The sequence below is a fragment of the Corvus hawaiiensis genome, chromosome Z (genome assembly GCF_020740725.1).
Source record: "Corvus hawaiiensis isolate bCorHaw1 chromosome Z, bCorHaw1.pri.cur, whole genome shotgun sequence".
Taxonomy (NCBI): Eukaryota; Metazoa; Chordata; class Aves; order Passeriformes; family Corvidae; genus Corvus; species Corvus hawaiiensis.
The window spans coordinates 1,320,769-1,343,468 of NC_063255.1; the positions used below are offsets into that span (position 1 = coordinate 1,320,769).

Below are 22,700 nucleotides of genomic sequence, written 5' to 3' on the forward strand. Positions count from 1 at the left end.
TGGTCAAAAAGGTAACGTCACAATAAAACATCTTAGAATTCTTGTAAAATGCACTTTTTTCCTCAAACCCACCCAACATTTCTAAGTACGCTTATCTAACTGGAAACAATTAACTTCCTCTAGATGTGTATTAATACACAGAGGAAAATTGTTTTCTCGTTGTCCAAAAGGCAGTGCCTGCTACTGAGCATAATAGAGACTCAGAGCTGCTTTGTCTTAATTTGAGAGGGGGGGAAAATACATTGTGATAAAGAAAATGAAGTTCATATTTCATTTTATTAATTGTGCGAAGCCTAAGCCCTTCTGGTAGTGCATGATTTATAACTCTGTTATTCAGAATGGAGTTACTTTGTAAAAGGCACAGTGTCATGGCATGTACCCTAAGCTTTAGTTTGAGGCATAATCAGGGTTGCTCTGAGGGAGAGTGTAGTTGCAGCTCAAGGAGGAGTGAAGTGGAGAATGCTGTTTCCTGTGGAAATCCGCTCTTTGTGAAAGCTGACAGCGCAAGGATAACCAGAGCAGGGCCAAGCCTTGGTACCACTGTCCAGAGCTCCGTGTGAGCTGTCCCACCCCTGTCCATGAGGACTAGCACAGCAGAATGGGTGTCACTGCTTTCCCATTCCTGTCACCCACAGAGAGACACAGCTTTCCCTAGTTATAGGTAGTTATAAAAAGCTGCTATTGCACAGATCTGTGAACTTGGGTGTTAAAATGCCAGTTTGGGGTGTCACCAGCCTGCTGACTTTGCTTCTGGTCTCCCTCCCCCAGAGCGAGGACGAGCACCTGAGCAACTTCTGCAGCCTGCTGGGCGTGGAGCACAGCCAGATGCAGCACTGGCTCTGCCACCGCAAGCTCGTCACCACGGCCGAGACCTACGTGAAGAGCATGTCCCTGCACCAGGTGGTGAACGCCAGGAATGCCCTGGCCAAGCACATCTATGCCCAGCTCTTCAACTGGATCGTGCAGCACATCAACAAGGCCCTGCACACCACTGTGAAGCAGCACTCCTTCATCGGTGTGCTCGACATCTATGGGTAGGCACCTCCTCAGCTGTCCAGGCTGCTCAAGGAGTCCTTTAGAATTTGTCTTCCCCTTCTTGCACGGCACACTTGGCCTTGGCTGGTGACAGGTGATGGGAATACTAGAAAGGAACACAAGAAAAGTACTGTGTATTTTGCAGTTTTGATCCTCCTGCAGAGTGTGCGGCCTTAGAAATGGTGCACGCAGGTCTGTGTGAGCACTGGGTTCTGGGGTTTACCTCCCATGCCCTTCCCATCTGGGGTTTCTGTCTCCTGTACTGTTTAAAACAACCTTGCAGATGAGCTGGGGTAAAGGTGCTGCTGTGGACACCACAGACTGCCAGGTCTTGCTGTGGGGTTTGAGGACACTACTTTGCTTCTTCGGCTGTGAAACCACAGCTGCAGGGCGCTGGTGCAGTGAGAGATTTCAGAGGAGCTTGGGAACCCGTGGTGGGGATGTAAGGTGCAAAAAGCTCTTGCAAGGCTTGCAGCCTGCACCCTCAGGGGCAATGAGCTGCTTTAAAATTGTTCTGGGTACCAGTTACTGCCTGGTTTGTCATCCTGGAGCTTGAATGGTGGTGGAAGAGGGACGTGAGAGTTGTCTGAGTTCATTTTAGCTGAAGTGCTGCAAAGAAGCAGAAGATGGAAGAGGAAGGAAGGGATTCTGCCAGTTGTGGGGTGGAAAAGGAAAGAGGTCTTGTGGGTTTGGGTTTTGCCCTCCATTTTTTCAACACTATTCTTTTTCTGTCTCTCTGGGCACAAGGACAAGGGAGAAGTCCCAGGTTGCCCATAGAGGTAGTGGATGGTCCATGCAAGGCCAGGTTGGACAGCACTCGGAGCAACCTGGTCTAGTGGAAGGTGTTCCTGCCCATGGCATGGGGGGACTGAAAGACCTTAAAAGGTCTGTTCCAACCCAAAACCATTCTGGAATTCTGTGGTTCTCAGTGGGACAGCAGTGGCCTTCTGTTCTCCCTTAATACATTAAGGTGCTCAATTGCTCCTGTTTCAGAGGGAAAGGTGGAATGGGCAAGTTGCAGCTGCTCCAGGAACCAGTCCCTAACCCAGGGCAATCGCTGTGCTTGCTCAGTCCCAAATCCCATGTCCTCTGAAGGTCTGTCAGCTCTAGGAGAACCTCGGGTTCGGAATGAAATCCTGCTGGACCAGTTCTGGATCAGAACGAAAAAGCAGCATGATTTTATGGCTGGGACACCTACACAATTGCTGGAACTGGGTCTTGTGTATAAACCCTCCCATGAGGTTTCTACAGCTGCTGGTGTTTGGGATGTTGATTTTGACATCTGCTGGACAACCACAGCAACAGAAAGGATGCCAGAAAGAGCTGGGGCACCAGTGCAGCCCCACTGTCTGCTCATCTCCATCAACAGCTGCTGCCGTATGGCAAGGTTTGCAGGAGCACTGCTATCAAGGATGATAACAATACAGTTCTGTTTGATTTGGGATTTCAGTGGCACAGCTCGAGGTGATGAGGTTGCTCTCTCTGGTTTGCAGGTTTCTGGGCTCTCGGGTAGATAGCACAGGACCTGGAAGATGTTAAATATGGCACAGTCTGGTTCAAAGACTGTATGAGATAGAGAAGCTGTTTTCCATCACTGTCCCTACAAAGAGAAATTTCTGCAGGCTGGGCTATGATAAATAAAGCTTTGAGATGGAGCCCTGTGAGTGATGGTGGGTCCATACAGAGAATTGGATGCCTGAGTTAGAGGATCAGATTTTCAGAAATCTAAATGAAAGGAGACTTGGGGATAAGGCTCATGAAAAATTAAGCTGGGCTTGAAAATCTGTTAGTGTGGAAGAAAAACCTCCTTCAGCCGCCGGTCCGTGCATCACGTCCAGTGCGGGGGCCAGCAGATGCTTTCACAGCCCTGGTGACACCAGCAGGGATTTTCCACAAGGACCTGCAGGTTTTATTAAAGAGGCAGATTTGCCAGGGGAAGGTGTCCATCTTCGTGGCTGAAATGCTTGTGAGAGTTTGGTGTCCTGAAAAGACCATAAATCCCTTTTGTTAATGGGTATTGCTGTCTAATTGCTGACTAATTAACAGTGCAAGGAATTTGGGTGATGATAACGTGACTCTGCTGTCCTTTAAAGTGGTTCGGTTCTCCTAACTCATGGGTTTTTAAAGTTTTTAACGCATTTTGCTAACTATTAGAATTTTTTTCCCCCAAATGGATGTTGTTTTTTCCTTTCCTTTGGAGAGGGATTGAGCTGGAAAAGCAGGGAGCCTGCAGCCAGCCTCACAGCATGTCCCTGACATCCTGGGACCTTCTCTGTCCCAGTGCTCCTGGGGGACGACTGTCCCCATGGGTGGGATTTCTAGGGATGGGATCCAAACAGAGGATGCAGAAGCTGTAGGGTTTTTCTTCCAACTTTCTAATGCTCGACTTTGCATCCTTAATTCCGTGTTAACACTGAGGTGAGAGGGTGCGGCACTGAAAGCCTTTCTGTATTTATTGAAGTGGTGTTACTTGCAGTAGCAGTAATACCGCAGTCTCTCAGAGGAGTGGCTTCTTGTGGCACTCCTGGACTTGGTGGGGACAGCTTGTTCCCCCTCTTGTTTGCCACGTGAAGGGAAGTGTGAACACCCAGGCGGCCAGCTGTGTGCTAGACTTATTCATGAACTTTAAATATTTTAATACAAGCCTCGGTGCTTGAGGACTGAGGAGATACCAGCCACACGGCAGAATGGGGAGCAGCAGAAAAAAACAAAATACAGCATTTGCCCCTTGAAAATCTACTCTCAAGAGCCGTCCCTAAGCTGGATGTGCCTTCTCGGGAGCTGTAGCAATGGGCTGGAGTGGTGAATATGCTTATTTTTTTTCACCAAGATACAGTGCACTAAAATGAATATAGCGACCAAACAGGCACGGTTTTGCTTTCCCCATCAGGATATTGCCTCAGTGCAGTCACTCTGAGCAGGTTGACCTCCTGGCGAGCACACACGTAAGGCTGGCGACTAATCTGCTTTGTCAATTAGAGTCCCTTAATAAGCAACTTTGTGAGATCTCCCTTGGAGGTGGAGTTGTACAGCAGCTCTGCCCCTGGCTGGCACTCGCTGGCAGGGTTTGTACATCACATCTGGTGTCTCAGAGGGGGAGAAAAAGTTTCTATTCCAATTTCTTTTCCTTGTGTACTCCAACCCTCGTTGTCTTTTTTCACCTTTTTTTTGTGTCTCTCCATCTATGTTTTAATTTAAACTTTTCTTGCCCTGTTGCTGTGATCATGAGCCTGCAGAAGCTGGTATTTCCGAAGAGTCCTGGGGATGCCACATCCCTTGAGTTGCTGGAGGCACCGATTCACTCAGCCGTGCAGCCGAGGCCGAGCACAGTGGGACCTCTTCAAGGACACATTCATCACTGAGGGCTGGGCCACGTGTTTAATGTAAACATTTGTTGTCCCAGACACCAGGTTCTGTTGCATTAAAGACTGTAAAGCCCAGTTTCTGGGAAGGGAATGGATTAAGCGTCCTCTGCTTGGCACAGGTGACACCAGCTCCGGGGGCAGTGCCAGCCCCAGTGCAGGCAGAAGGAAAGCAGTCCCAGGTTTCCTTAAGGACTGTGGGGGTGATAAATGCACAAAACCAGCTCTTTTCTCCTTCTCCCCATTTTCTTTTGCCGTTTGTCATTGCATTTCCCCAGGGATGCTGGCATTTTGTGTGGTGCCAGCATTTTCACCTGGAAGTACCCGGGGAATAACTGCATCAAGCTGGATAACAGCAGGGTGGTCCTCAGGAAGTGGCAGAAGTATTGATTAGTTTGAGGAAGAGAGGTTGGAAAGAAAAGGCTTCATTTATTTAGTGTTTTAAGGCTGTTCTGCCAGCTCCTGCAGTGCCTATTACCTGAACAATTATTTAGTCACATATTTGTCATTACAGCAGCTTGAGCACATTGAACACAGGAAGCCTTCCCACTTCTCCCCTTGGTTTAATCCTTACAGTCATGTGTCTCTCTTCCAACTGTGTCTTAAAAATAGAAATATAAAACAAATAATTCCCAGTGGTAGCTCAAAATACCCTCTTTGGGTTTTCAGAGCAAGCCTGGCTCCCTGTGCCTGTCCCTGGATGTTGCATGCTTCAGCCTTAGGGGCTCTGCTGGCTCCCTGCTCCTTACCTGTAGTTTGTGGTGTTAAAACTGCATATTTTTTCCTTTCTAATTGTGACTAGGAAGTAATTTTTGGGCTTGGTTTGGAGCTGATCCGTGGAAGGGTAGGATAATATTTTGGGATGGGGAGTTGTGGAAGTCCTGGTGAAGAGGTGGATCACTGAGTTGAGCACCAAGGTCCCTCTAAGGCTCCTTGGAGGAATGTGGAGTTGCAGCTGAAATCACCATTTTTCCCACTCTTCCTTCCAGAAGTTGCTTACTCACGTGTGTCTTAATTTTTGTGCTAACAGCGATGCAATACAGAAGATATAATTACAAATTTAATACCTTCTTTTTCTGCTCTATTAAATTCCATTAAAAATAGCATGTTGGGCCTTTTAAGACAGCAGCTACTGTTTCTTCATCACCTTCGCGGTGAATGTATTTGGACTTAATATTTCATAATATTTTTCCCCAGGAGAGGCAGTTACATTTCTTGTCTCAGACAGAGCTGATGGGCAGGAAGCTGCAGTCGTGCCAAATGTCTCATTCGTGCGTGGCAGGAGGGACCTCTTGAATCCCTGGAGTTGTGCCAAGGAAAGATAGATGTTCTGAGGAAAAAAGGGTAGATCTGGGATAGGAGGAATGGAAGGGATGATTGAATAACTGGCATTCCCCATCACACAGATGATACTGTTGTAGGGGAAAAAAATGAAAAAAGAAAAAAAAAAAGAAGACTTTGAGACAAAGCAACGCCTAATGCTGATTTATTCATTGCTTTGCAGGTTTGAAACTTTTGAAGTGAATAGCTTTGAACAGTTCTGTATCAACTATGCCAATGAAAAGCTCCAGCAGCAGTTCAACTCGGTAAGGTCAGCTTGGAAACGTTCCATAAAACTGAGCAGAAGATGTAACAAGGCAGGATTGTTGTGTGTCTGGCTTCTGCTTAATGGCTTTTACCTGCAGCCTGGATGGATCACGAGGATCCTTGGGATGCCTCTCTCCCAGACATTTCACTGCAATGGCTCTAGATATTCCTATCAAGTTGGAAAATGTTGCTTTGTTGATGTATAAGCTTGATCCTAGAAATGGATTTGCATGCTGTTTGTGCAAAGGCTGACAGATTGTTCTGCAGAAGTATGTAATTAGCCTTTTTCTTGGTGCTCTTTTGGTCCTAAAACAAAACCTGGACTGTCTCTTGCTGATTTCCAGTGTGAATTAAAATAAATTATGGGTATGGAAAACGTCCCATTAAATATGGCTTAAACCTGTGAGATGAAATCTCTGTATTAAATAACAGGATTGGACACACTCCACACTTTTCACTTGGACATGCCTCACAAAACCCAGAAATTTTCCATTTTTATTAGAAACAAGCATTTACCTGCACTGGAAATGAAACCAGTAAGGGGTTGCCTTCTGCTTTGGTTTTAAGTAGGGAAAAAATTACTGTTAATTTCAGGATGCAGGAGAAAACTTGTTGAATTTGAGCGTTTAAGTACTGCAGATTAGTTTGGCCCTTTGAAACCATATCATATGCATGGACATGAACATTTGCAGTCTATCTAATGCATCAGATAGATCACTGCTGCTAAAAATGAAAAGTAAATTATGGATTGTATTTGCACTATTCATATCTTACTTGGTATGTCTAACTATCACTTCTGAAGCTTATAAATTCAAGCTCCAAGATGACATGTTTGAAGAGATTTTAAAAAGCTATCTTCGAAGGGGAAAAAAAAGTCCATTTGAAAAATCATTTTTTAATATGCTTTAGGGTATCTCAGAAATAGCCAGAGACAATTTATCTGCTTGGGCAGAGGCCTGAGATACGTAAGCCATGCAAAGATTTTTTTATTGTAAGTTCTTCTAAAAAAGAATTTCCAGTAGAAGCATCCCTGAGTCAGTCAGATGCTGCTGCTGATACCCCTTCTAGGATGATGGGTGCTCTTTGTGGAGCCCTGCTCGCAGATGGGGACACGGGCTCTGAGCCCTGGCTGGGCTCCCAGTTTGTGAACCTGCTTCAGGTCACTGCTTTAATCAGCAGAGCAATAAAGCAGAGGAGGATTTTTGTCAGCCCAAGAGATATATTTGTCATTGCCACATCAGTATATGGCTTCCACCTCGACGCAGTGACAGCTTCAGTCGTTTTGTAGTGAAAGTCATTTAAAGCCTTCTTTTTCCCTGCGCTGTGGCTTCCCAGTGTAATGGTTCTATTTTCCCTGCCAGGAGCTAGGCTGTATAAATGGCAGGGCTATGTGAGGGCACCTAGGGCCTCTTTGGCTTCTGGATGTGCTCATGGAATGCTGAGCTCCAGCAGGGACAAGGTGGGGGGGGCTGTGCCCTGCTGGCTAGTGTCACACCTAGTGACTCTGCTTTCTCCCCCTCCCAGCACGTGTTTAAGCTGGAACAAGAAGAGTACATGAAGGAGGAAATCCCTTGGACTCTCATAGACTTCTATGACAACCAGCCCTGCATAGACCTGATAGAGGCCAAGCTTGGGATTCTGGACCTGCTGGATGAAGAGTGCAAGGTAAAGAGGACCTCCCACTTTTTTGCCACTGGTTTTGTTTTTATAAAAGATCAAAGAATGGGCTTTAACCTGTGGTGTCTTGCAAGTTGGTAAACATCTCCTTTCATGTGTGTTGATACTGTGCTCATGGTGAGAATAGGTTTGAGCTGGCATTTGCTTTGGTTTGGAGCACTTCAGAGCCTCCTGGGCAGGTGTTTGCTCCAAATCTGGGTACCTGCACTGACCACGTTGCAGCCAGTGCTTTTGTGTCTGGCCTGGCTGTACTGAGGAATAGCCATTGATTGAGACCTGATGTCTTTGGCATTGCCCAGGAGCTGGTGCTCCTCTCAAGCCTTATTTTGTCTCAGGGGAAACCTGAGTCCTCTTGCAGCAGCTCTTTAAGGTAAAGCTTATTGCATTTAGTCACAAACTTCAGAGACTTGTAATGTTGGAGAACAATTTGCTCACTTTTGCCCTCTCTCTCTCTCATACTGGCCAAAGTGAAATCTTGTTTGAAAGCTGAGAAGAAAAGCCATTGTGGCAAACCTTGATGACAATCCATAAGAAAGGCTGGACTCCTTGTCCACACATCGTTCAGTCATGAATAATCAAATATACCTAGGAACAAGAAATGTCAGAGGGCAGGTTTCCTTGGGAAGTTGGGATGTCTGTTTTGAAGGTCTTTGATGCTCAAGATGTCCTGTTGGAAGGTGATGGGGTCTGCTTTCCTGCTGGGTGTGGCTGCCTTGAGGAGCCTCAGCCTGGTGTTGCTGTGGGGTGATCCAAGTTGTCCTCAGAAAGGGTTTTATTTGAGACTTGGATGTATTCTGTGCCAGGAAATGTCTTTCTGACTGTGGGAGGGCTTCCAGTGTTTTTGAACAAAGGCAGGGAGGAGTGAGGCAAAGTGTTGAGAGAGCTGAAGTAGGTAAGCATAGCCAAGGTGGTAAGAAGGACCCAAGGAGTTCTTGTTGTGTCTGTTGTATCCATGTGTACAGGACAGATCTGGCGGCCCAAGAACACAAGTGTCCTGTTGCACCAGAGGGAAAGGGTTTGGATCCATTATTTAGACTAGTTTTCCTGGACAAGGATGTAGGACCTGTCTTTGTCTGGAAGGGGGGTGGCCTTTGGAGTGTTTGCTGTCCTCCAAGTACCAGGGCTGCCTTCCCAGGCACGATGGGGCTGTCCCAGCCTGCACATCCCATGAGCTCAGCCCTGGTGTGGGCCACAGATACTCTGGCTACCTCTTTGGGGTGAGCCAGAGTTGGGCCTTTGCCCTTTTCAAATCTGCTCTCAGGAAAATCTCCTTAAAAATGAGAACAAATTAGACTTAATTTGATGTCCTTAAAAATAGCATTTCTGGCAGTGCTGGCTCAGAAGGAGGCTCAGATTATTTGTTTGATATTCAGCACCATTTCATCTGGTCTCTGTGCTATTAAGCCCATTAAATTTTGCAGGCCTAAACTGTCTCCTGGATGCTGTGAGGACCAAAAGGAAAGTTTCCCTGGTGTTGGGAGTAACATCCTCGGCTCCTCTCTGGAGCACCTGGCACTGGTTGCTGCTGGTGGCATTGCTGGTGGTGACATTGCAGCTCCCATGCACCAGCAGCAGATCTGCCTGGCACTGCTTTTTTCATCCATACTTATTTTTTGAACAAAAAAAAAAAAAAAAAAAGAAAAAGAAAAAAAGAAACACAAGATCTATTCCTTCCCCCTTCTCATCAAATGCCAATTTTCTGGGTGTTTACCTGTCAGTGAGGGATGCTGTCATTAGTCACAAACCCTTATTACTGGCCCTGTAATCACCTCTTTTATAACAACCTGCAAGTGTTCTCCAGATTTATGAAAATTTCAGCAAAACCTGTCAGCTGAAAGCAGCAGTTTATGGATTAAAACCTTCACCCCCACGGCAGTGTTTCACCTCCTGGGGTGGGACCACAATAGGGTAATTACATGCCACCTCGTTAGAACCTCCAGCGGTGGATAAAAACACTCTGAGATGTGAAATGGCGTCAGGGGAATATTTGGTACATAATGAAGCTTTAGTGCAAATGCAGAGGGTTTGTCACTAATGTTCTTGCTTCACAGTATGGGGTTATTTTTTAATCCTTAGTGTGTGGTTGGGGGGGAGGTGGCTGGGTGCTTGCTGAAGCAGTTCAGGAAGTGGAGGTCCTAGGATAATCTTGTTGCTGTTTAGGGAAAAATTGACATAAGAATTGGCAGCGAAAGAGAGGGCTCTTGAACTGGGATTGGAGTGTTAAGGACTAAACCTGTCTCATGAAAGCTAATGAGAAAAACCCTAGTTCTTAAAACAGACTTTAGAATATAGAATCATGGAATGAACCACAGAATCACAGAATGGTTTGGTCTGGACCTTAAAGATCATCCTGCTGGACCCCCTCCTCCACCCCTTTTACTGTCCCAGGCTGCTCCAAGCCCCATCCATCCTGGCCTTGGACACTGCCAGGGATTCAGGGGCAGCTACAGCTGCTCTGGGCAACCCTGTGCCAGGGGCTCCCCACCCTCACAGGGAAGAATTCCTTCCCAATATCCCATCCATCCCTGCCCTCTGGCACTGGGAAGCCATTCCCTGTGTCCTGTCCCTCCATGCCTTTGTGAAAAATCCCTTTCCAGAAGGGAGATGTTTATGTTTGGGGTTTTTTAAACAGTTTTGAAATCATAGGAGTTGAAAGCTGTTGCTAAGGTTGGAGGTGGCTTCTGGGGCTCATTTGGTCCTACCTCCTGTTACATCCTTGGTCTGCCCAGGAACCCTTATAATCTCTCTGGGCTGTGACTTGTGTCCTCTGCTAAGGGACTCTGGAGTCCTTGAAGAGCCTTTTCCCTGTCTCCTGCACTGGAGTTTCACCTGCCTGGATCCATAGCTTTTAGAACCTCTTGATTTTGCTCTGATGCCAGAGGAACAGCGAGAGTTCATGTCCCCTGCTCAGAAAAGGCCTTGGCCAGAAACCAAGGCCACCATGATGGTGGGACGCTGACGTGCTGTAGCACAAACTGATGAGCCCAAAGAGGTGGGAAAGGGCAGAAGGGCATCCAGGAGAACCTCCCTTCTTTTGGGCTGTGAAGGGTGGATGCAGTCACTGTGGGGCTAAGGGGGAAATTGGGAAAAGAGTAGAGTCTGTCAGAAGAAATGAAGGATGGAGGCTGTCTTCTCTAAATCCAGTTGTGGGAAGATTGCTTGGATGCCTGGAATGGATTTAGGGTATGGTTGCACTTGTGGAGGGAGTTACTTTGGTGGAGGGGACAGCACACTTTGGAAGACTCTGAATGCTTTGAGTTCTGAGGAAACGTGGAGTGACTTGCACTCTCTGAAGAGGAGCAGCCAGTTGGGATTGGTTTTTCAAGAGGTTTAAGTTACCCTTAGAGGAAACAGAAAACTTTCAGAAGTGCACTCGAGCCTCTGTCAGAGCTGGATGAGCTGTCCTGCTTTTCAGGCTGAAACTCCATGCCATGTGGGAGTGCTGCCGGTCTTCCAAACCCTTCCCAAGTGCCTTGGACAATGCTCTCTGGCGCACAGGGTGGGATTTTTGAGGCGGTCCTGTGCAGGGCCAGGAGTTGGACATTGTTAGTCCTTGTGGGTCCCTTCCAGCTCAGGATATTCTGTGGTTCTGTTTGGGAGTGCAGTGAGAGGTTGCTGTGGATGCCCAGGTTTCTCCGTAAGATGTCCTGCTGGTACCTCACTGTTTCCTTGTTTTCACCTATGCTGTTGGCATGGGAATGGGAATAAAAAAAATAATGAAAAAAGAAGTGTCCATTTCCAGTAAGTGCATCCAAAAGGGTTCAATCAAGAGCAGGCTGATTGGAAGGGTTCATGTGTCAATGTCATCATTGTTGTCCAAGATTCCTGAGGGATCTTTCTGCTGTGGAGCAGCCTGACCCTGAGGCTGCCAAAGGGAGATGTGTCTCACCAAACCCACGAAGTCCTGCGTGTTCTTGAGCTCCTTTGTGGCTCCATTCTGTGTTTCATGGCACGTTGCCACTGTGTTATGCTGCTAATGTGCCAAATGCATTTTCTAGCGCTGTTGAGAAGATGCTCTTTAACCTTTGCTGTGTCCTTCTGTCAAGTGCCAGGAACACTTTACTCCGCTTCAGGCCGACTGGTGTTCATCCCGCTTGTCTCTGTGCATCGCTGCGAACCTGGGGATCTGAGCAAATGTGTTTTCCTTGTCTGGACTCGTTAGTTTTTTGGACATCAGAAATTAGCACATGGCCTTCCTGTCCGGGGGAGATTTCTGCTCCACGAGCAGATACACAGAGGTTGGACCCCTGGGCTTTCCTCTCGGGCGGGCCGCTCAATGCGCGGGCAGAACAGGCTCCCCTACGTCACGCTGTCAGCTCTGATGCCTTCAAAGTCAGGCACATCACTTGTAGTGGAACGTGTTTCTGGAGTGCAGAAGCAGCCCAGGCTCTTTTCAGGCTTTAACTTATATTGGAGTGCTACGGAGAAAAGAAATAAAATGTGAATAGTTCCTACTGTGTTTTCTGAGCGTTGGCATTTAGATCATTAGGTTTGAATCACAGAATCCCTGAATGGTTTGGGTGGGAAGGGACCTTAAAGCTCATCCAGTTCCACCCACTGCCATGGACAGGGACACCCTTCCACTGTCCCAGGTTGCTCCAAGCCCCGTCCAACCTTGCCTTGGACACTGCCAAGGATCCAGGGGCAGCCACAGCTGCTCTGGGCACCCTGTGCCACCCTCGCAGGGAGGAGTTTCTTTCTAATACATAATCTAAATCTACCCTCCTTCACCTTAAGCCATTGACCTTTGTTTCTTTTATCCATTTAATTGTCCTTCTGTTGGAGGTGGTGGTGGAGGGAATCTCAGCCTTTATGCCAGGTGGTTCCAAGCATCTCTTCATATGGCTGGCGGGTTCTCGGGAGGTGCTTGATGCTGGGATGCAGAATGGGCAGATGGATCCTGTGGGGCTGGCCCTGGCTGCAGTGGGTGGATGTGATTTTGGTTGCAGCAGCTCCTGGCAGTGCTGGGGACAGTAAATCTAGAGGGGAGGGGACCCTGCCCGTGACAGGCGGAGGCACGGCGGGGACAGATGAGCACAGGCAGTGACCTTGTGCAGTTCCTGGTATCAGCTTTATCCTGTTTAAGGATTCCGTACAAAACTCGCAAGGCAGTCGCTTTTCCTCTTGCCCATCCCCTGAAAAAAAGATGAGATATCCTCTACATAACTTCCTCAGTTGCTCTAAGGGCCTCAAACTGCCAAGCTAATACCAAAAGCTGTTATAATAGTGCAGATAATGGCCTTGTTAGTTTTTATCTCTGGAACTTGGTCCCTATCAGGTGCTTCTCAGGCAGCTAAAAATACTCAGGCTGCAGGACGGTGAGCAGGGTATGGCAAACCCTCATTCTGGGAGGCAGGAGCGATGCCTTTGAAGTTCAGTTCCGAGATAAGCGGGTTTTTCAGCAAAGTGGATGGTCTGGAGGAGAGCTGCTGCAGGATAAATCTGGCTCAAGGTGGCTGCAGAGCTCCTGCTCTGCACCTGTGGCTTACTCCTGCATGGGAGGCACCCAGTGATAGCTCCAGAAAGGATGTTTTTGCATGTAAATACTAAATATAACCCATGAAAAGAAACACATCTACATTTATATGACCCCATAGTTTAAACATGCGAGTCTTACCTTGCATAAATAAAATATGTATATAATTGCATAGCTAAGTGTCTTTCAATATTTATAGTCTGTGTTATTTCTGTATATATCCATAATTGGCTACGCTTAAAAACTGTAAAATATAAATAAATATGAGGGAACATGGCTTGCATGAAAGGCTGCTGCTTTTAATTCACCCTCATTAGCAGGGATTGGCAGGAGATTCTTATCCTTCTGTCCAGAACCCTTCTGACATGTTTTAGTTTGCTGTCATGAAATCAAAGGCTGTTTCAGAACAGCATAAAGAAATATTCCTCACCTGTCTCATGTTTTCCTTCTTCATGTTCTCTGTCCCTATTTCCTCTGTCATTTTTCATATAAAGGTCTATGTAAAGTCCTGATGGATGATCCAGAGCTCTGCCTGCTGCTGCACAGTTGTTCTGTGGTTTCTAGGCTTTGTCCCATCTAAGTTTAGATATTGCCTGAGACTTTTCTTCTGAACCATCTCTTTTTCTAACCTAATTATACAATTAGCCATTTTTCTTGTTAAAAAAAAATATATGTGTGTGTGTGTATGTGCAGCTATTGCTGTGCTCAGCAGTGATCCATGGGATGGGGATGAAGCTTGTCAGAGGTGGCTCTCAGACCCCAAAGGAACGGCTTCACTCCTCGTTTCCTTTGGTTTTCAAGACTGGGCTGGAAAAGTACAAAATAAAAGATATGTACAGGTGCTTTCCTCAAGTGCCCAAATGTTTTTTGGAGAGTTTTTGGGGGGTTTTGGCTGGTTAGCGGAGAGGGACCTAGGCATATCCTAAAATAATGAGTTTTTATGCGAAGTGTAGAGATGTATTTAGTATTAGAAGGTGCAGCAGGTTGTTATATGCTGCTATGCAGCTGTGTGTGCTTAGAAAATAATAAAATAACAAAAATAAAATTCCCTGATCTTGAAAATATATTGCACTGACTTAATTTCACCCTTGTTTAGTGGGTGAAAACTGCAGGTGCTGAGGAGGAAGGGAAGCTCAAGCCCTGCTTTAACTGATTTGTGGAATTAGCCCATTCCTTTGCTGCACAGGTAGTTCTGTGAGGGTTTTTTAAAGTCCCTGCCACTTTTTAGGATGTTTCCATTCTCTGCCCTATCCTACCAAGCCAGTTTCTTGGGCAACACCTGGTATCTTGGTGTACCATGGCCAAATGATTTCACACAGACCTCTGCACCCTGATTTTGGTATAAACAGGAGGCAGAAGGAGGGTTTGGCATCCAGGACATCCGTGTCACAGGAGGTTGGATGGGTGGGAAGGGGAGAAGGGAATCATTTGCCTGCAGTAGGGCAGGTGTGTGGGTCTGAAGTCCCAACCCTATAACTGGGGTTAAAGCATCCTGGAATTGGGATCTAAGTGGTCCCAGCCCAAGCCTGCTGAAGCTTCAGCTTTCTGAAGACTTTTAATTTTATTTTTATTTAATTTGGATACTTTAGAATCACCATTGTATTAGCATTATTATTTTAAATTAAATAAACCAGAACTTCATGCATGTGGCCTCACGTGGCAGTTTCTGGAAGCTATTCTGTCACCTAAAATCGCATTAAAAAATAATGTTGGTGCCTGAGTAATTAATGTATCTTAAGTGTAAAAATACTTCCCTAATATTTCTGGGTTATATATTAGTGGGTTTTTGTAGTTGTTTGGGGCAGGGGGTATATTTGGGGTTTTGTTTTGGGTTTTTTTGTTTGGTTCTGAGTTTGTTTCTGTTGGGGTTTTTTGTTTGTTCTTTTTGTTTGGTTTTTTTTGGGGGGGGAGGTATTGGGTTTTTTGTTGGTCTTTGGTTTGGTTTTGTTTGTTTTGGTGGCTGATTTTGGGGGTTTGGGTGCTTGGGGTTTTTTTTTTGTTTTGTTTTGGTTTTGGGTTTTTTTTTTTTGTTTGTTTTTGTTTTGTTTCAGGGTTTGTGGGGTTTTTTTTGTTTTGTTTTGGGGTTTTTGGTTTGGTTGGTTTTTTGTTTGTTTGGGATTTTTTGTTTGTTTCGTTTGGTTGGTTCGTTTCGCCGTTTTTTCCTACAAGAGCCGTTCCGGCTGCTGGAACAGAACCGACATTTGGGTGTTTCCTGGCTGGAAAGGCAGTTTCAATATGTTTGCCGCTAAAGTACATGAACACAAAGCTCCACCTGGCCCTGGCACTGTCCCCTTTGTCCCCGTGCAGGTGCCCAAGGGCACGGACCAGAACTGGGCGCAGAAGCTGTACGACCGCCACGCCGCCAGCCAGCACTTCCAGAAGCCACGCATGTCCAACACCTCCTTCATTGTCCTGCACTTCGCTGACAAGGTACCTACCTGGGAAACACACAGCAGGGACAGGAAAGCCTCCCGCAGGGAAATCAGCTGATAGCCCCTGTGAGCTGCTCCTTGGTGATTGCAGCTCGGTGCTCAAATCTGCATCAGCTCTGAGGAGGTCAGCCTTCCATCTGTGGCTCTGAGCTGTGCATTGTCGTGGCTTCTCGAGTAGAGAAAAATCCTCTTTCCCAAAGCTGCAGTGAAATGGATTTCTGTAAGGGCAGCTTGGCAGAAAATGTGTTGGAAATGTGTTTGAGGAGCAGGAGCTGTGAGTGTCAGCAAGGCATAGTGTGGGAGGAGGTGAGAGGTGTTCCTGGGCAGATCTTACCATCCTGAGGGAGAGGATAGCAACTGTGGCACTAAACTGAACCAAATCCCAGTGCCTGGTGCTCAGGGGTCTTGTCTGTGGGCTTCAGCTTCACTGAAGCCCTGACGTGACAGGTGTCACTCACAACAAATAGGAATCTCAAAAGTTTGCACACATTTGTTAGAAAAAAATTAAAAAGATCAACCCAGGGATGTGTCTGCGGAGATGGACAACATCCAGGTGCTGTGATGCCATACAGGTACTTCTTCTAACCAGGTTTGCCCTGGATGCCAGAGGCACTTTTGTCTTGGAGTGGCTTTATGATGTGTATCCCACGTCTCTGCCCTATGCCCAGAAATTAATTTTTGTGCCTTTCTATGCCTTTAAACTGAGCCTGAGAGGGGGAAGAAAAAACAGCAAAACTTTTTTAAAGCAGTTTGCAGCTTGTTCAAGGTCACACAGAGATAGGGACTTTTTTTTCCAGCTGCGGTGGGGGAGTGAGGAAGCAACCCGGCTTGTGGTTTTTTTTCCAGTCAGCTTTTGGCCAGTTGTTCAGTTTCTTGTTCTCCGGAGAGAGACTGAGAGTTGAACTTTTTTTCCTTCCCTGGAATTTTGGATTTCCTCCCTTTTCTGCTGGACTGCTTCAATATCAGAACACATCGGGAGGACTTTCCACCGAGCACAGAGGGCCTGGCCCTGGGCCAAGCCCCAGCTCCGAGGAGACCAAAGGGAGGACTCTGACACTTACCCAGGATTTTTCTCCATAGCGAATTTTCATTATTCAGCATTATTTTCCTTCCCATGTGTTTGGTAAATAAATAGTTTTTATCTCTTTCACTTTCCTTCGAGGAAAATTTATTTTTCCCAAACCTGGTGGGGGGAGGGGTGGTTGTGCCTTCTCTCAGAGGATGTATTTCTAAATTTGGCCAAACTGGCACAACTTTCCATGGCAAAGGTTGGTACTCACCTTTCCTTAGGCAAGTGGTTTTGCATATGGGTCACTCACAAACAATACTTCTTAGCAAGTTTTCCTCTTTTTTTAAATTTAAAAAAAAAAGAGAAATTTTCTTCTGTTCTCTCTAAATTATTATTATTATTGGGTTTTTTAAAATTAAAATTTAAATTTTTTTAATTGCATCCCAGCCATCTGCAATTTCAAAACCCTGGAGACCTACAAGAGACTTAGCCAGGGCGTATTTTGAGGTTTATTGATTAACTTACAAGGAGCTGAGAAGTGAACAAAAGAGAGGGTAGAGTTACTGATGATCCTTGCATTTTTTACCCCTGGTTTCCATACTGAGCAATTTAATGACTAAGAAACAATCTGTGTTTGCAGTAAGGGTTTTGCTTTCACTCAGATTCACTTCTTTTGATAAAAAGTGACCTTTAAATTCCAGTTGTTCCTTTCTCCTTTCAGGTTTTTTGGGTGAGCTCCCGATGGCAGGGGAGTGGTGGGAGCACCTTGTCCCTGTGTGTTTGGACTTGACCCTCTGAGCTTCTCCCCTTTGTGTCCCGGTAGGTGGAATACCAGAGCGAGGGGTTTCTGGAGAAGAACAGGGACACCGTGTACGAGGAGCAGATCAACATCCTGAAAGCCAGCAAGGTAAAAGCAGTGAGTCAGAGCACTCGTCCAGGCTGGAGCTGAGCTGTGTCCCTGTGCCACGCCAAGCGGGCTGAGGGTGTGAGCATGCAGCTGCCCTCAGCCACTGACAGCAGCCAAAGAGCCAGATCAGTGGGGTGTGGAGCGGGGAGAAGGGGGGAGAGGACGGTGCTGGGGGTTACAGTCGCACCCATGTGTGGATGTGGGTGGTTGCGTGCGGTTGTCAGAATTCCTTCACTCTGGTGTTGGTGTCCTGTCAAGATGCATCTCAAAAATAGTTTCCAAACCTGCTGATGCTCTTCTTTTTTGGTCACCAAAATTAGGAACAGGTAGTTTTTGGGCATTGTAAATCCCACTTAACTCTTGCTTAGAGCTCCCCACCTGTCACCCGTCACCCGCAGAATCACAGGATGATTTGGGTTGGAAGAGAACTTAGGGATCATCTCATTCCAGCCCCCTGCCATGGGACACCTTCCACTAGACCAGGCTGGTCAAAAGCAAGGGGATCTGGGGTTAAAAGCCGCTGTCACCAGTGTTGTGTGTTTATTGTGGGTGGCCTTGCTGGTCCTATCCCCCCTGTATGTGAGAATAGCTTAATCTTAGCTTCCTCTTAGTTGTAATCCATCATACTTGTCCCTGTGACTTCTAATTACTTTGATAATTACTATGCGAAAAGTAGAGAAATGTAACATGAACTCTGAGACACTCCAGCTGCTGTGGGGCTGTTTTACACTGCTGCCAATGTGTAACTTTAACAAATTAACAGATACTAATGATCACTCTTGGATGTCTCTTGTGTCTTACAAGATTCTGTGCCATGTACCTCCCCTCTCCCAAGTGTTGTAGAAACAACTTGTCAACATCTCATTGCACCAAGTGCCAACGGGGATGTATTGACTGGCCTTGAATGCCACATCTCCTGGTAAAGGCTTTTTTGGCTCTTGGTGTTTAAAACCCCCTGTGGGCTGTGGGTTTGGTGGGATGTTGGAAGCAGAAGAGCTGTGGGGCTCTGAAGGCTTTGGAGTGGGTCATGCCTGCAGTAAATGACCCAGTGGGCAGTGGGCTCCAAGTCAGAGATTTGACAGTTTTCTGTACAAATTGAGGAGATTTTACATTGACTTCCAGTACCATACACCTGTTCCCTGTCAGCATTTGGGTAGGTTGGGTTAAAAGTGTCAGTAACACAGACAGCTAAGGAATTTCAAATCTTTGGTGTTTTAAAACCAGACCAAAAGTTCTTCCCTGCAGCCTTGAGTCTGTCAATTAATGAGCTGAAACTTTAAACAACCTCCTCTCTGCCAGGTGAAGCTTTTATTGAGGAGTTAGTGTGAAAATGCAGCCCTGCAAAGTCCAACTCACCATCCAGCAGCCAAAATCCAGGCTGCGTGACTCTGGGGCACCACTGTACCTTCAAACCTGGTGTGTGGTTTAAGGAAGGAATACATCTGCTTTCCTCCAAACCATTTCAAAGCCTTCCACAGCATGGACCAGCATGTTAAGTTGGTTTAGGGTTTTTTTTGCATTACAGATTTTGAACCCCCCCTGCATGTTGCAAGCAAATGTGTCTCATATCTAGACTTCTCTTTGTGACACCCTTAGGTTTATTGCTGGCTGTGACCTTCTAAATGCCACCCTGAATAAGGAGTGGGATGAAGGGAGATGGAGGAAGCATTATTTTTAGGAGCGTTTTAAGCAGGAGTTTGTTCCTGTCAAAGTTAGGAGAGATGAGAATGGGAAATTATTTAACTGCTGTCAGTGGCTTGGCTGTTTCACAGCAAGGAATTCATGTGAAGATGGCAAGATGAGCAATTTTCTCATCCATGGGAGTAGTTGTGAAACTAATAACTGTGAAGCTGGGCTTTAATAATGCCCAAATCAAGAGCTCTGCATGTTCAGGAAGCTTCCCAGGGTAAAAACTGGGCGTGATTAGAGCTCATTAGAAATGCCAGGTAACCTCCAGGAATAATTGATGCTGTATGATTAATTATTTAGCCAATACTGAACTTGCTCTTGGAGTCAGTGCTGCAGAACTGGCAGTGTCTGATAAGGATTTCTGTTTGACTTCTTCCTGTTGGTGTAGAGGAGAGATTGTAACTCGTTGGAGCAGTGTGTTGCCGAGTGGTGGAGACCCTGGAAATCGTTCCCTAAAAACAGAGATATAAAATAAAGGCTCTCTTGTCATATATAGGCACCACAATATAGTACCAGAGCAAGCTGGACTTTTGTTTAATAGCTGGGTTGGAAGGGATCTTAAATCCCATCCAGTGCCACCCTCTGCCATGGGCAGGGACACCTTCCACTATCCCAGGTTGCTCCAAGCCCCGTCCAACCTGGCCTGGGACACTTCCAGGCATCCAGGGGCAGCCACAGCTGCTCTGACCCAGCACAAAACACTCTGAAATGCACTTCAGTCTGAGAACCTTTGAGAGATAGTTTGATGAATTCCTACCTTTAAGCCATTCCCTTAATGACATGCTAGCAGTGGCTTCTATCAGCCCGTGTTGATCCTGTGCTGTTCTGGGAAGAAGAGCAGCAGGAGCATCGTCACCTTCCTCCTGCAAATCCTTCAGCACCTGATGATCTCTTGCTGCCCCAACCCCTGTCTGCCAGCAGATCATTACGCTGTTTTTTTGCCTCTTGGCTGCCGTGTGCCCTCCAGGGCTATAAACAATTAAAAACAATTTTGTTTTGCTGTAAAAAGCAACCTGGTCTCACCGAACCAGAAAAAGCAGCAGTGGCAGTGCTGAGTCTGCTGCCCAGATGTGTAGATTTAACTAAAGCTCAGATTTGTGCTGCAGAGAGCTGTGCTGGGAGGACTTTGTCCTGTCCTCGGGATCAGGCTGGCACACAGCATTCCCTGCCCTCTTCTTTGCATTCCCACTAAAGCAGTACAGAGGGCAAGGGGGAACACTGAATTTAACACAGCAAGGACCTGAGCACCTCCCTGTCAGCAAGCGCATCGCTGACGAAGCACTCCCACCAAGGCAGAACTGCCTTCTGCTGATTAGAATGCAATTAATGCCATCAACAAGATGGTGAAAGAGACTTTATAAAGCAGTTAATTCGTTCTGTAAGCACTGGTCAGCCAAAACAGTTGAGAGCTGATGTTCTTTGAATTAAGGAAAATTATTTGAATGCTGATGGAAAGCATACAGGCATGCTGTGAAGGTATTACATTCCAGTTCTCTGTAATTACAAATAATGCACCAATGGTTTTGACTCTGCCAGCTGGGGAGGAGGGTTCTGTCTTTTCTTACTTACGCCCTGGAACCTGTGGAATGGTTCCTGCTAGAGATGATCCCAGTTTCACCAGATTTGCATTATGCAGGCTGAGAGCTCGGCTCTCAGATCCTTCTCCAGCACTTATTCAGGAACAAGCGCTGCTGTTATTGATAGCAAGTGGATGGAGGGATCAGTGGCACTCCCAGCTCTGTTGAGAAGATATTTTGAAGCCCAAGATTACATCCAGGGATTTTACCACATCATTAGGTGTGAGGTAGTAACACAGTGCCTGTGTTGGATGTCTTCATCAGTACATGTGCCATCCATACGTCCCGTGTTTGCAGGAGTCAGAGCATCCCAGATGGTGATGAGTCATCCACAACAACTGTCAGGATGTCTTTCTTAGGCATAGAGGGCCAGGTGAAGAACGTGGGAGCCTTTATTTTGGTAGGAGTTGAGGGAGCTGCAGAGATAGCAGTGAAAGCTGAGAGTATGAAGCAGATCCTTAGCAGGCCTGCAAGCAATTTGCTCATGCAGTGCAAACCATTTCCTTCCCACAGTGGTGTTGAGGCTGCTGTACTAACAAGCTGTGAGAACAGCCTACAGGACAGGGCTGGAAGCGTTCCTGTTTCAGCCCAGGGATGTGGCAGAGAGCCAGGCAGCCCTTCACGGCACTGGGCTGTCTGTTTGTGTCTAAAAAGTGGTAAACCAGAGCACTCTTCCTGGGATCTTAATGGAAACACAACCAGGTTGGGCTTTTGGAGGAGCCTGAGGTGGGGGCAAGAGTGCTGTGCAGCTGCCACTGCCTTGTGCCTGTGGTTTTGGGGTGGATGTGTTGGGCATGGTGTGCTGTGGATCTGGGGAGCGTGGTTCTCTCCCTCAGGTGCTCCAGCGTCCATGCTGGGAGACATCGTGGGTGCTTTGGCAGTGTCACCAGGCTGGAGCCCAGCTCAGGTGGTGATACATCACATCCCACCTGCAGAGAGGTTTTCTTACATTTAAGGATTTCCCCTTGGAATGTAAGTGCAGCTGTGGCAGTAGCCAGTGTGGGTGTGTAGATGGATTCCAGATGTGGAAGTGTAACAGCCCTGCTAACCAGACCAGATTTACGGGGGCTTACTTAATATTCAGGTTCCCCAGCCTAATGTAAATTTGAATGCTCCCTAAATAATAATAATAATAATAAAGGTATTAACTGCATTTACCAGCTCACCTGTTCTCCTGTTTATGAAGCGGAAATGTTGCTGCTGGCTTGCCAGAAATCCCACACTTAGGGATCTGATGAGCTAGATATGGTGCTTCCAGGGCTGTGGGATGGCAGTGCTGCTGCCACCCTGCTCGTTCACCTGAAAAGTGGGTAATTAGTGAAGAAGTGCTTGTGTTCCTCTATTGTTTGGAAAAGCAAGGGTGCCTCTGGGGCTGTGGTGGGAGCTGGCTGTCCTCGCAGGAGATCTTTTCCTGGGGTATGTGCTGTGCAGGCAGCATCCTTGCTGGGTCAGGGCTGGATGAGCACCCTGAAACAAGGTCTTGGGAGCAAGAGTCACCTCATGTTCAGGAGGTTTTGAGCCCTCGCAAGACTTCAGCAATCCAGCCTCCTTTATTTTTTGGCTAATTCAATTTAATGTGCACATTTCAAGGTTTTGTGAACTACAGCACAGAATGGTCAATGGTCCTGCTGATGGTTTATGTAGACAACTCTTCTTGCTTTCACTTTCTTGCCCTTTTTCCCCTTCCAGGTTTAGGATGAGTGAGAAATGACCTGAACAATGGGAGTTGGGTGGGTTCATTCCCCAGTGAGCAGGGCCAGAGATGCTCAAGTGTTGCCTTTTGTTTTAGTATCAGATGGTAGCAGACTTATTCCAGGAAGAGGACACTGTGCCCACCACTGCCGTGGGAAAGGGAACACCCCGGATCAGCGTCCGCTCTGCCAGGCCAGCCTTCAAAGCTGCCAACAAGGAGCACAGGAAAACAGTGGGACACCAGGTAATGTATGATT

General features: G+C 46.7%; 1 protein-coding gene across 4 annotated transcripts in view; it reads left to right on the forward strand.

The window, feature by feature from the left end:
* Window positions 1–22,700, forward strand: part of MYO5B (myosin VB) — a 149,207-nt gene that overhangs the window by 61,316 nt on the left and 65,191 nt on the right. For all 4 annotated transcript variants that reach the window (XM_048290812.1, XM_048290814.1, XM_048290813.1 and 1 more), the window contains exons 10-15: window positions 769–1,034; window positions 5,902–5,983; window positions 7,509–7,649; window positions 15,445–15,567; window positions 17,402–17,485; window positions 22,541–22,687. In XM_048290812.1, the coding sequence (XP_048146769.1) occupies window positions 769–1,034; window positions 5,902–5,983; window positions 7,509–7,649; window positions 15,445–15,567; window positions 17,402–17,485; window positions 22,541–22,687 (843 nt within the window). The remainder of the gene's footprint in view (window positions 1–768; window positions 1,035–5,901; window positions 5,984–7,508; window positions 7,650–15,444; window positions 15,568–17,401; window positions 17,486–22,540; window positions 22,688–22,700) is intronic.